A 13,964-nucleotide genomic window follows, 5' to 3' on the forward strand; every position below is an offset into this window, starting at 1 on the left:
AGTATTAGTATTATTATTTCACCATTATCCCAGTACAATAGTGGAACATTATTAAAAGAAAGTAGAATATAATCTGTGGGGCATCATTGCCACCTGTGAGATTAAATTTTACACTATTGCTTATTTAGTTGTCCATTTTCTTTTCTTTTTTGCCCTTTGTGTGATGTTCTCTCCCCCCTGCCCTCCGCCCCGCTTCTATGTAGCTTAAACACTGCTGAATAATGGCAAAAAGTATACATAGCAATAAATTCCATCGACACACAGTTTTTGCAAAGTATTCTATTTATTTTCTGTATAAAAATGACAAGCAAACCTGGAGGGAGACATGAAATATTAAACGTTCCACATTTTACAAGTGTCAAATGATTTCAATAATAAGCCGAAAGCACATTGTGCAGGGAAAAATAAGAAATCTGTATGTCCATCTCAAAAATCTTAATGTTTCGAAACCAGAAGCCTTTTCAATATTCTGCATAACATGGTCAAGAATTCAAGGAGGGATCCTCTAAAACACAGGTGGTTAATATTTAACTCTGTACACGAAACGGCATTTTCTAAACTCTCTTCATCTTCCAAGACTTTGTGCAGAAAGATCTAACTTGGCCAGAAGCAATCCAGTTCCACACATCCAAGATGACAACGGTGCTGGCTCTCTTCCTCACTGGATCTCCCCCATATACAGCCTTTTGTCACTAGATGCAGAAAGTACTGATGGGAAGAAATACAAACACATTTGAAGAAAATGTGAAGGATCAGTTTTTAGCATCTTATTCCACCCCTCTTGTATTTCCAGTATTGCTTGATAACTAAATTGACTCTCACACACATGCCTCAACGTGTATGCTCCGACCAGAATGGCCTAATTTTTCTAAAATGCAGAGTTTGCGTCTTTCATCTCCTACTAAATCTCAGGCAGCTACATTAATAATTCTAATGTGTTTTCTCTAACAGTAGCAATGTTATGACTTCCTCTGCAAAACAAAATGCTAGAAACTGTCAATACTAGAAAGTAGCCACAAGAGGGTGCAGCCTCTCAAGAATCTCTTTCATCAACGAAACAGAGAAGGGATGAGAAGTCTGTGGCCCTCCTTGCGCTGTTGAGCTCAAACTCCCATTGGCCCCAGGCAGCATGGACAATGGTCAGGAATAATTGGAGTTGCAGCCCAACAACATTTGAAGGGCCACACAGCACTATTATGGCACCAGTAACAAATTCTGAGGTCAAGCATGAGAAAGAAAAAGTAGATCTCTTCCAGCTTGATGTTTGCCTGCTCCCACCTTAAAATTTATGTCACCCCGTTGAGGGGCTGAAAGTTCTCTGGAGAGGACAGATCCAACCTACTGGAGTTCAACTAAATCCCCCCCCCCCCAAAGTATGTTATATTTCTGTTCGTGTTTTGTAGAATTACTATACCAAGACAATCCAAAAGAACAGGGCAGGGAGGGAAAGAAAGAGACTCTCTGTGCTGGCTAACAGATTCTCTTTACGATCATGAATTCACAGAAGTCATGTTCCTTAATTAAAAGCACCCACTTCCAGGCTTCCTGGCAATTCAAAGAGAACTTACTAATTGGCTCCTCTGGATGAAAAGCCACTTCATTTATTGAACCAGCATGGCCTGGCAGCTTGTAGAGAATTCTTCTGGAGGTCGTATCCCACACATAAACAAACCTGTAATGAGAAGAAACATGAGTAAGAGCCTCCCAATGGAATGAACTAAAAATAAAAGAGCAACTCTGTTTTGACCCAGTTACTCAATATTTCAAGATCTCTTATAGCTATGAGCGGCTGTGTTTACTAGAGACTACCCAGGAAGCCCTTTTGCTGTACCTGGATCTGGTATCAGCCTGTCATATTACTGTAGAAAGAAAACCTGTTGCCTTCATGACCTTAGTTTGACACCACCCGCTGCTGGTTTTAAGTTAGTAAAAGAAAACCTAGCTAATTGATAGATATCTTGAATTTGGAGATGCAAGTCACTGAGTCTGAATGTAGCATTGCACGTTCAGGTGAACAGATGTATTCACTTAATGATCTACAAGCTGAAGACTGTTACTCATTTCATGACTCATGAAGCAAAACTACTGCATAATTTGAAAAACCAGCTTGCTTGCTTGCTTTAGTGATATCATGGGATATATATTTCTGTAAAAAACTAATATTGCATCACTGTCTGACTCAGTACTGTGGATAAAGTAACACTGCTTATTTCTAATATCTGAAGTCAGTCTGTTTACAGTAAGCCTGTAACTTATTTTTAACTGGTGTGCATTCAGCTTCATTATTTGTCTTCAGTACTTAATCTTCCACAAAAACTATGTGCTGCTGCATTTGACAGCCTCGAACCTTAAGACTATAGGCAAACACGTCTTTTCATTTGCAATGGAAAGTTGCAATTTACAGTTCACAAAAGTTCACTAAAATGCAATGTCAAATCTTTCAGAACTTCATTTCTGATCATCTGCTGCTTTAGCAAACAATGCTGTCCTGTAACTTACAAAAGCATCTCTAGTCACAAGGTGTTTTTCTGAGCATCTGAAAAATTCCAGTAATTTGCTAATAATGCTTTATGAAAATCTGCCCCTCGGATCTTTGCACAATAAATATGATGCATTATATTTTCTATTACATTCTGGCAACAGACACAAAACGCTCATGATGTGGAATATTTTTGTTTCCCATCCAAGTATGTTGTAAGATATGGTTTGAGTGTACTCAAATGAGAATAGGTCTTCTCCAAAAGGGGTGAGCAATTTCAAACAGAATATAGGTACTCTGGAAGACAATAATGGGCTTTTTAAGTGACAAGAAGTGAGGAATACTACTCTGTGAGTGACATATGAACCAAACTTAAATGGCTCACTAAGGCGATGGCTGAGCAGTCCTAGATAAGGACTTTGGTCACAATCCTATGCACAGTTAGTTAGAAGCAAGATACATTGAACCCAGAGGGGGTTACTTCCAAGTAGCCATGCACTGGCTGCTATTTGACCTAGAAATACAGATGTCACAAGACTTGTTTGTGTTTGCTGCAGCAGATGAACACAGTTACTCCTTCAGAAACCTTATGTTGATATGCATGGGAAGCTCAAGACGCAAGATTTAACAAGTTGACTCTTCAGTGCTAATCCTAACACCCTGCACTCAGATTCCTTCTGTGACTTCAGCCAGTTAAGCTCTCAAAGCTATTGGGTATTAAAAACTGGTTAAATAGCTACTGCCTCAAAAATGTTTCACTGCCTTTCAGTTCTTTCATCATTTGAACCTTGCAGTACGGGGACTGGAGATGAGAGACTTATGCTGCAGAAAGCCTGATAACCGAAACTTTCTAAAATTCAGTGCCCCCAACTTTAAGAAGTTGCCATTCTGAACTGAATTATGACCTTGTTATGGTCTGATTCATCAAATCCATTAAGTATTTTCCAATGTGACTGCACTGTTCCCTCTCATCTTGCTTTGGTTGTGTCAACTTTGATGCACATGGCAACGGAACACAGAAGTATTTAATGCGCTTGCTTAGTGCCATCAGTGAGTCTCCAAAGAAAAGCCCAGCTTTTAAGCATATCACAAAACAGGGAAAGAAATTTTGTAACACCCCATAAGACAGGAACTAATGCTCAAAATTCAAGGATTTTACTACAACTTGCATTATGATACATGCTGAATATTAGTGATGCTGAAAGACCAGTTTTTCAGTAGTTCTGACTTTCACCAGAAAACAAGACGGAGACCTGTCCTGTTTGTAGCTGGAATTCATACCCTTTATTAAGTCGTAAGGGTGCCCTCAGCAACATATTGTAAGCAACACAAAAGAGCAGCATACCCCTCCTACCATAATTACTACCTTCCGGATACACCCCCCTTCTTTCCCCTTTACAAGATCACCAGATACATAAGCCACTGCTCATCACCAATCCATCAACATGGACTGAAATAAGTTAACCAGCAGTTAATGTACTATATTTAGAAAGCTGTCTCACTTGCTCTGGCACCAACATTTGCACAGGAGGTAGGGAAGGAAAGCATGATCGCAAAGCAACTGGCTGGACTGAGCAGGCCAAGGTGTCCTTGAGTTAGGAAATGTCGCAATGTACATCAAAAGAACATACACCGCATATATTTTCAAGAGAGCACTGCTTGAACTGGGATGCTGCTCTCTTACGGGACTAGAGTGTTAAAGCCAAGTACTTTTCACCCCTTTCATGCCCCCCCCCAGTTCATTATGACTAATAGAAGAGATTCTGCTATTAAGCTTTCTTTCCTAGAGATGAACAAGTCTCAGAAGAACAGTTTGATTAGATATCTAGATTACTTAGCCAATCAAAACGTAGTGTTGAGCAGGTCTCTAGAACCGTGTTTTCAAACTGATGAAGCAGAGAAGCCCCCTTCAAACACGCACACACTCCCAGTCAAATACCCACTAATTATTCTACATGGAACACACTGAGTGCAACCAGATACCTTCTAGGGTTTAGAATGCTGCTTTCCGTGACTTTATGTTCTTCTCACAACCTAGACCACAGTGTCATAGAGTTGGAAAGGACCACGAGAGTGAGTTAGTTCGACCCCCTGCAATGTAGGAATCTTTTGCCCAACATGGGGCTTGAGCACACAAGATTAAGAGTCTCATGTTCTACCAACTGAGCTATCCCAGGCTAAAGAACAGATTACATTCCTTTCAAGTAGTAACGTGCTACTGCAATACACCTATAAGGCGATACCAGTCTGTCTCCAAGCACAATGGAGAGTGTGAGTGTTAAAGTCCCATGCAGCTTGGTACCTAGAGCACTGGTTTTCAGATTAAAATAGAGGGCTTTACCTGTCTGCAGATCCAGCAGCTATTTTACTTCCATCTGGTGACCAGGAGCATCGCAGGAGATTCTAAAGAACAAGAAAACTTAGTAGCACAATTCCAGGCATACCTTCATTTCCCTGATTCTTTTTGAAATAAAAAGCCAATGCTTTAAGACATTAACACCACTGCAGTAATAATGGCTTGCCTTTGGAAGCTTAGTCTGCAGATATATATTGTACTTTATTGCCAGAAATACACAGTATCTTGTTATCTTATGTGAAATAGATTGTGAATGTCAAGATACTAAAATTTATAGGCCATTACAGCTGCACTTGGGGGTTAAAAAAAATCTTGTTGCAGCGGCTTTAATTGGAATTTCTTCTCACACATTAATCTTGAGCACAGACCTTGTTAAGAGGTTTGTGGCAATCTGAAATTTTAAAAGCCATTTACTTATGAATTAATTCTTAGCTGCCATCCATAAACAAGGAGCATTTCAGCCAGAACAGAACTCACCTTCTCAAAATTATGTACATTCCCTTGGAGGATCTTTACACATCTCTCTTTAGGGGCAAAGGGCCGAACATCCCAGATACGAACTAGAACAGAGCCCATACAAGCAGTTTAGAACTGTAGTAACAAGTTGAGTATTATCCCACAATATTGCAGATTTGATGGTAAGTAAGCTGATAGGTTTAAAGACATAAGAACTGATCTGCTCGATCTGACCAGAGAGCCATCTAGTTCAGTATTTTGTTTCCCACACTAGCTAGACAGATGCCTCTGGGAAGGGCAAAAACAGGGAAGGAGGACAACAAGCACACAGCAGCACGATGTTTTTGAACATGCAGGGTCCGTATAGCCGTTGGTAGTATTTAGGTAAAGGGACCCCTGACCATTAGGTCCAGTTGTGGACAACTCTGGGGTTGTGGCACTCATCTCGCTTTATTGGCCAAGGGAGGCGGCGTACAGCTTCCGCGTCATGTGGCCAGCACGACTAAGCCGCTTCTGGCGAACCAGAGCAGCGCACTCAATCATTTTGGGTTACTCTCCCCCCCCCAACTTTCCCAGACCTGTAACAACCTTTTTGAGATGGCAGCAACCACAACTGCAGACAGAATTCAGGTATAGCTAGCTAGGGCATGGTTTCAGCCACTGACAAGCAGTCTCTAGATGGTGACATGACTACAACTTCACACACACAACTTCACACACACAGTGAAGCCTTCAATGTTGATTGACTGAACTGGTGTAGTGGCAGGGAACATTCAGCTGCGCAGGGAACAGAGGGAACATTTTTGCATTCTAGCTTATCGTGAGGGAAGGGGGAAAACTTCAATTTGACTGAGATTGTCATTTCACAGAGTTGGGCTGAGGATGTTGTGCCAGGGTGTAGGGAACCTAAGGGTCAGGCAAGCCAGAGACAAGGAATCTGAAGGATGGACCAAGAAAGGAGGACATGAAGGAATGGTAGGTGGATTGAGGAAAAAAGTAGTAGAGATGGATCATCAAAGAATTTGTTAATCAGAGAAGCAACTAAAAAAACCCCTGTGGTGCTTAATGGAGAGGTACGGAACCTCCAGGTGTTTAAACTCTCACAACTTCTGACCATTGACCATGGTGACAGCATCTGAAGGGCTGCAGGTTCTCCAACCCCAAGTTAAGATCAGGAAAATGATATGCTATGATGAATGCGGGAGAGAAACAAAAGTCCTACAGAAGCTTGTCCAGAGATGACAGTTAAAGGAAGACAGTGTCAAGTCTGCATTTTGACAAGAGAATCTGCCAATTGTGGCTTCTTCTATCATTGTAGCAGTGTGCCCTGGTAGCTCTAATGGGACAAAAAGCAGGCTTCTGGCAATAATAAATTGCATCACACTTCACTTACAGTTTTGGCAACTACCCAAAGTCTTGGTGCATTTTAGGAGACATTTCCAAGTTCTGACATACTGGCCGCAAACTAGTAAAGACTAGGAGTAGTATGCTTGGTTATATGTTCCTTAATGCTATTTTCCAACAGAAACAGTTACCTGTATTGTCCATGGCATTGGAAAGCAAGTAAGAGCCTTCTGAACTCAGACTGAGACCTGTGACAGAATCAGCATGTCCTCTCATTGTGTAAGTTAGCTTGTTCTGACGAAGGTCCCATACCTTTAAGGATATATGAGCAGATATATGGTGTGTCACATATACATAGAGGTCTTTAAAGTAGTTAGCTCTATATAGGGCTGTTGAAGCTTTCAAGTGAAGTTGCAAAATGAGCAGAGTCCAAACAAATGCATGGAGATTTATTTATTTGTGATATAGTCTCTTAGACTTCCAGTGTCCTTGTAAGACAAATAACCTATGCCAAGTCTTGAAAGACAGAAATCCCAGCATCTGTTGACCAATTGCCCTTTTAAAGGGAAGGGATAGCCCATAACAAATGGGTCTCCTGTTTCTGATACAAGGCCTTTTAGGTCTCACTGTGTGCCATCTTCCTGGCACAGGGAAAGCTGGGACTGCCTATTCGTCTTCACAGTAGAACCTTACTCCCACCACCTGAGAGAACTAGAAGCTACCACTGTTGTTCTGTTTCTTACTTGCTCCTTCTGGAGGTGGCTAAGTGTTCCAAGGAGAGAGAAGGGTCTGGGGCAATGCAAAAATTAAAACTCGTTTGAAACTAGTTTATTTTTCAAGTGTAGATATGCCCTTTGTCCAAGTTACAAATATGGAATCTATGGAAGGTTCAGTTCAACAAACAGCTTACCTTGATATCATTGTCTATGCCTCCAGATATTATCTGATCACTGGTATCATTGAAGGTCACTGCTAACACCTGATAGGTATTTTGAAATGTTTGAACAGCAGCTTTTTTCCTGATGTCCCATAACTGGAAGCGAAAGCAAACAAGATAGACATTCATAACCCACCCTTCACCACAGGGTCCAAAAATAGCTCAATACAACTAAGCCATGAAAGGTCTCATAATCCTGAAGTCCTGTGCACAAAAGGTGCACCCTGATTCAACATTAAAAAGTACTTACTGACAAGGGCAGCTGTCCCTGCGAGGGGATGGCATTCAACGAACTGGGAGTCTACACAGAAAAGACTCTCTCACACACTGCTGCCCCATGAACTTCACATAGTGTCAAAACTGAGAGCAGGGCCTTCTCTGCAGATCTTTAAAAAAGTCTACATGGGAGGAGGTGGTCCTTCATATATTTGGGAGCCAAGTCTTTTAGGGCTTTGTAAATGGCGGCACCTAGAATTGGGCTCAGAAGCACAATGGCAACTGTAAAAAGCTATTTAAGAACTTATGTCCTGTCCGTCGTGCCCACCAGCACCTTGGTCTGTGCACCAGTTGCAGCTTCTGAACAGTCTCCAAGAGAAGGCCCACATAAAGCACATTGTAATAGTCCAGACTTGAGGTTTCCAGAGCATAGATTGGTGCGATTATCATGCTCACATTAAGAATGAGTATCTTCAAAATGATAAGTCTACAAGTGTAGGTTTTCACAGAAGCTGGAGCCAGGTTCACATTTGACATGTTGATATTGGTGGAAAGAAAATAACAACTCCATATCCAAAAAGAATGTACCTCTTTAACAGAACTCTTTACTCAGCAAGCAGCACCTAAAAAGACAACTGCTTATTGATCACATAAACTCATACTAATATTTACTATTTACATTGCAAGACGACAATTATCCATACTAACCTTTACTGTCCCGTCATCACTGCCTGTACAGACCAGCTGAGGTCCACGTCTTGCTGGGTAACAGGAGTTCACAAATGATGTGTGACCTTTGAGTCTTTTCACCCTCTCTCCTGTCTCACTATCCCACACTGCTACAGTTTTATCGGTGGAGGCAGAGAATAGCATGCTAGGAGAAAATGCAAAGCTGATGAAGTGCTGAAAAGCAGCATTTCACATGTATTAAAAGGTATTCAACATTCAAAAAAATGGCCCTTAGGTAAAGGACAGTTAGAAGTGACCGCAAAAAGCAAAAGACACCTACTACTAGCTGTCAAGCATTTTGCCCAGAATGCCAGCCTTCTGATGCAGGGGAAGAGGGAAGGCAAACATACTCTTTTGGTCACTGCTTAGTGACAAAATCCAGTTATCCCAAAGCGTTTCCAAATATACAGTACAATGGAACCTCAGTTCGCGAATGTAATCCATTCCAGAAGACCGTTCGAGTTCCGAAACGTCTGAAAACCAAGAACTCACTACAGAAGCCTCAGTCCAATTGAGAAAATTGAAAAGCAAGCAGTGGAAGCCATTCGACTTCCGAGGCACGTTTGAAAACAGAAGCATTTACTTCCAGGTTTTTGGCGTTCCGAAACATTTGGCTTCCGAGACACTCGAAAACTGAGGTTCCACTATATACAACTACCGCAGAATCTTTGTTTAATTGAAACATTTTTACTGTTGCTCTTTAGCTAAAAATGCTCTCAGAGCTGCTTACAAAAAAAATAGACAAAAATCAGTAACTGTAAAAATAGGTGGTGTGTAAGTTACAAAATCTTGTACAAATCCCTAGATGTAAGTGAATTGCTATCATGAATAACATTGTTCTGCCAGGCAGCCATGCGCCACTCCAGTCCCCAAAGGCTTTTACTACTACTGGCATGTTGCTCCAGGATCTGTTTGGCAGAAATCAGGAAAAGCAGCAGGGAATAATGGAATGGACTAAATGGCTGCAATGTGACGGTGATTACCTGCCGGCATTCCTATCCAATTCCCCCCCCCCCCTCAAATCATAGGGTTGTATTCAGTGCCCATCCTACTCACAGTAGACCCACTGAAGTTAACACACATGACTAAATAAGGTTCATTAATTTCAGTGAACCTCCTCCAAATAGAACTTAGCTGGATATAACCCACAGGAAGTTCATTTCTTGCACATGCTTTCAGAATTTGTTCTGAAATATTTTGACATATTAAAAAGAAAATCACCAAGTGACTAGAACCAACAAGCAGCAAAATATAAGTACCCAAGCTTCAGTAATATACTCCAAATGACAAAAAGTCATTGCTAATCAATTAAACAGCAGATAAAAATATCCACAACAAGAATTATATATGTACTAACCTGCCATCAGTGTTATAATGTAGTTCCATAACTGCTCCGCTATGTCCTTTCAGAGTGGCATAATTATCACAGTCCCCATACACGTTCCATAACACTAGAATCAATGCAAGATCAAGATTAAATACTGAAGTCATGTTGGCATTTCCAAGTGATAAATCCTCTTAATGAATCAGATGCACTTTTCAGATCTAATGCTTTGTAAGCAGCAATGGAAGCCTTCAAGTAGGTATAACTTCCAGAAACAGATGGTGGGTGGTGGGTGTTTTTAAGAAAAGAGTATCAATTTTTACCTGGGGAAAACTCTTCTATACCTAACAAAGGCAGTGAGAGAAAACATTCACAATCACTTCAAAGAAACTGTATTGCAGTATGTAGGCACACCAAAATGTCCGTGGGTCATCATGAATGTAAGATCAGATTCTTTTCAATTTAAAATGTTGATCTTCACACTATGTGTGTACTTTTGAGTTCACAAGTAAACCTTGCTAGATACTAGCAAACTAGTACAATGTGGCCTATGTGTTTTTAAAAAGGCTACCATCCTACTGAGTAACAGATGAAAAGAACAGATGCTCTCATCTGGCTTACTGTTGCATCCTATGTGAACATCATGGTTTGTTTCACTTCCCAGGATTCCTGGTTCAACTTAACTGAGGTAGGGATTGTGATTGTTGCTCCCACTAGAATTAGAGGAGAAACAAACCAGGGGCTGTTTGAGCAACCATGGCAAACCATTGTTTAGCATAACATGTAAACTGGGTCAAGTATTGCTAATATTAATTTAAACTAGGGTTGCAACCTGTAACTGATTACGGACCTTTCATTAAAGCATCTATAATTAATTACTTTTCCTTATAAAACTATGGATGGCTTTTCTAGCGGATAATATCTCTTAAGATGCCCATTGTGGCGACTTCTACTCAGCCAGAGTCATCAACCTTTATTTCCTGTGGGCATCAAAAAAACTGTCATTGGCACCATGCACAGCAGACAACCACACACACACGTGTCATCACTCCCCGCCCCCCAGCCAGCAATTAGACTTTAAAATGCCCTAATTAGTGAAGGGTGTGTAGACTTCCTGGCGAGTCCAGCTGGGGAGGCAAGAGTTAACCTTCCATCCCCAGCTGCAATCTCCAGGAAGATTCCCCACCACTATTTTATTATTATTATTATTAATTAAATCTGCATACTGCCCTTCATTCATAGATCTCAAGACGGTTCACAGCATAAAAACACAAGATACATAATAAAAACAAAACAAAACAATAACTCCCACTTCCCCCCATGCTTGGGGGGTCACATAACTAGCTAGCATGCTGCAGTCTTATTTGTTATCAGAATTAACCAGACAAATTGCTCCACCAACTAAGAACAGCCATACACCACCACTATCATGGAGCCAATTGTAAGCTTTTTCTAAAACCTATTTATCAAGCAGCAATTTGGGGGAAAGGTGTCACAGCTGGGGGAGAAGGATTGACCCTGACCTTCCCAGTCATGATCCCAATATCACTTCTCCCTAGTTGCAATTAGGCAGGGGTAAGACTACTGGCTACAATAGAAGGTTTCGTTCAATGCAAATATGAGGAGAGTGAAGTGTGGGACTCCATTGCACTCACAAGCACCATGCTGGTGACCCAGCACATACACCATTAAAACTTTGGTATTAGTCATATATAAGTTTACTTTTAATTAATTAAATTAGTACACTTTGGTTGATTTACTGTTATGTGTGCTTAGTTAATTTAATATGCTGTATGCTTTTTCTTAAAAAAAAGCACACACACACAACTAACCCAATTAATTTTAAGCAAACAAATTGTATTTAGAAGTTCATAACGTAGACTTACATATCAACCTGTCGAATCCAGCTGATGCTAAGGTGGCTCCATTAGGATGAAACTTACAACAGTATACTTCTCCTTCATGCCCTGAAAGCAACATTATAGGTGCCTGGAGAGATGAACATCTTGGGGGGCCCTGAAATATGAAAAAATGCAGAATACTCAACAAGCTATAAGAGAGTCTGCATCCGAATGCTGAAAAGAAGACTATTACTCATAAACCAGTGATGAGGAACCTGTAGCACACAAGATGTTGGACCCTAACAGCCTCAGACAACATGGCCAATGATCAGGGATGATAAGAATTATAGTCCGACATCATCTGGAAGGCAACTGGCTCTTCATCCCTGATCTAATGTCTTGTGGCAAAGGCAAGCACTTCCACCAGCCCAAAAACATGACAATTTAACACAAACCACTTACAGCTTCAACAAGTGCAGTAAAATACCCTAACCTTGTTCCGTTCAGATGACTATAGCACTCTTCAATGCTAACCACTGAGCATGCTAGTTGGGGCTGAAGGGAATTGTAGTGTAACACTGGAGGGCCTTGCAAGGATTATCCCTGGATTTATGGTATAAAAATGACTGGCAACTGGCTACCACTGAGAAAATAACTTATAAATTATGAAAAGAACAGAAAAAACTGAATAAATTTTATATAACATGGTGGTCATTTATTCAATATATAAATAAAACTGTCCTTAAAGATAAAGCATCTTTGAAGACATGGCTGTCCTGAACAGTATTGCTTGCACTACATTCTTCTCTGGAATGCCTCTTTGTGATTGATAATTCAAGTTTTGAGTTGGGACATTACAGGCTCTCCATTTGGATATCTTGTACTGAGTAATAATAATTATTTATGTTAATGTACATCCTGACACCTGTTATGGGGGTGGGATGTTATATATTTGTTAGAATGTCCAAAACACCAATAAAAATGTTTAATTAAAAAAACCCAGGAGTGTGTTGGGGAAAGCTGGTCCAACTGATCACCCAGGTGAAATAAAAAATCAGTAACTAATGCAAACTAATTATAGTCACTGGGTGCTCAATGGTCATCCTTGCAGCCATATGTGCTATTAAAATACTGAGCTGGAGGAACCCATGGTCTGACTCTAGACTCAGCGTAAGACAGCTTCTATATCTGTTACTCTAAACACTAAGCACAGCTACAGGACCACAACGATGGCAATGAAAAGCTATTTTCACCACTCATTCAAAACGATGTAGGTTCATGTAACAGAATGGACCTTTCCCTTTAACAACTACCTCCACTGCTTAGTCTTCTCCTCTTTTCAGAATGCTAGCCCCTCAAGACTCCCCATTAGTTCTCCCCCTCTCTCTCTATGCACACACACACACACACACACACACACACACACACACACACACACAGTGTTTCTGAGACTAGTGCGGTGCAGCCGTTGGTATGTTGGACTGTAACAGCCTTTCAGTGTTGGGACTATAACACCGCCAGACGTTGCTGGACCACAACTACCATCATTCCTGGACCACTGGTCCCTCTAGCCAGGGATTATGGGACTTGTAGTCCAAGCACACCTGGCGACCCCCCAGGTTGAGAAATGTGGACTATATACCATGTGCACCTGGACTACTTCTGGGTGGCGTAGTGGTTAGAGTGCTGAAGGGAAAAAACGCGATATAAACGCAACAAACAAACGGGCAGGGAATCGCGAGGCCGTCCAGAGGTTGCACCGCATCTCCCGTCATCCCTAACCGTGGGCTACGCAGCCAAGGGTTGCTGGGAGTTGTAGTCCCACAGCATTTAAGCGGCCTCGGGGTTCCGCGCCGCCGCTTTAAAGCCTCACTCGCTATAATGGCGATGTAATAATGCATATTAAAAGAGAGAGGTCGGGTGCGCGGCCTCCGCTCCTCAGGGGACTCACCGCCTGCAACAAGGCGCCCGGGGGCGGCTGCCCAGCGCCAGGCCCCGGCCCCAAGATAAGCTCGTGGCGCGGCTTCTTAGCCCCGGACGCCGCCGCTACCAGAGCCATATCCGGGCCGGGCGCTTTCCGTTTCTGCGGGTCGATCATCGTGTCTCCCACGACTTCGTCGAAAACGGTCTCGAGTCCCCTCAAGGCCTCAGAGGCGCGTCAAACTGAGGGGAAACCGACGCCTCCCCGCTCCGATTGGCGGCTCCCTACAAAAGGCCCCGCCCCCTCCGCGACGTCTCATTCGAGGACGCTATCCTTCCTTCTCGCGGCTGCTCTCGCGCCG

The 13,964-nt window shown here is 41.9% G+C and overlaps 1 protein-coding gene across 1 annotated transcript; it reads right to left on the bottom strand.

Annotated features, from left to right (window-relative positions):
• Nucleotides 1-264: 264 nt before the first annotated feature.
• On the bottom strand, nucleotides 265-13,953 carry SNRNP40 (small nuclear ribonucleoprotein U5 subunit 40). The gene is made up of 10 exons (XM_083627723.1): nucleotides 13,634-13,953; nucleotides 11,728-11,857; nucleotides 9,875-9,968; nucleotides 8,497-8,662; nucleotides 7,546-7,668; nucleotides 6,827-6,947; nucleotides 5,313-5,395; nucleotides 4,821-4,882; nucleotides 1,569-1,672; nucleotides 265-708 (listed from the first exon to the last, which is right to left on the bottom strand). Exons 1-10 carry the CDS (start codon nucleotides 13,778-13,780, stop codon nucleotides 659-661), a joined length of 1,080 nt encoding a protein of 359 aa, XP_083483849.1. The 5' UTR covers nucleotides 13,781-13,953; the 3' UTR covers nucleotides 265-658.
• Nucleotides 13,954-13,964: the final 11 nt, after the last annotated feature.

This window comes from Podarcis filfolensis (assembly GCF_964270895.1).
Source record: "Podarcis filfolensis genome assembly, chromosome: 8".
In the NCBI taxonomy this organism is placed as follows: domain Eukaryota; kingdom Metazoa; phylum Chordata; class Lepidosauria; order Squamata; family Lacertidae; genus Podarcis; species Podarcis filfolensis.

What these genes read in the sequence shown, in the direction of transcription:
- SNRNP40 (XM_083627723.1), bottom strand. Translation starts at nt 13,780, where the DNA reads ATGATCGACCCGCAGAAACGGAAAGCGCCCGGCCCGGATATGGCTCTG. An exon ending in GCATAGACAATGATATCAAG is followed by an intron (nt 6,948 to 7,545) that starts GTAAGCTGTTTG and finishes ATATCCTTAAAG; the next exon opens with GTATGGGACCTTCGTCAGAA. An exon ending in GCTGCTGGATCTGCAGACAG is followed by an intron (nt 1,673 to 4,820) that starts GTAAAGCCCTCT and finishes TTCTCATTACAG; the next exon opens with GTTTGTTTATGTGTGGGATA.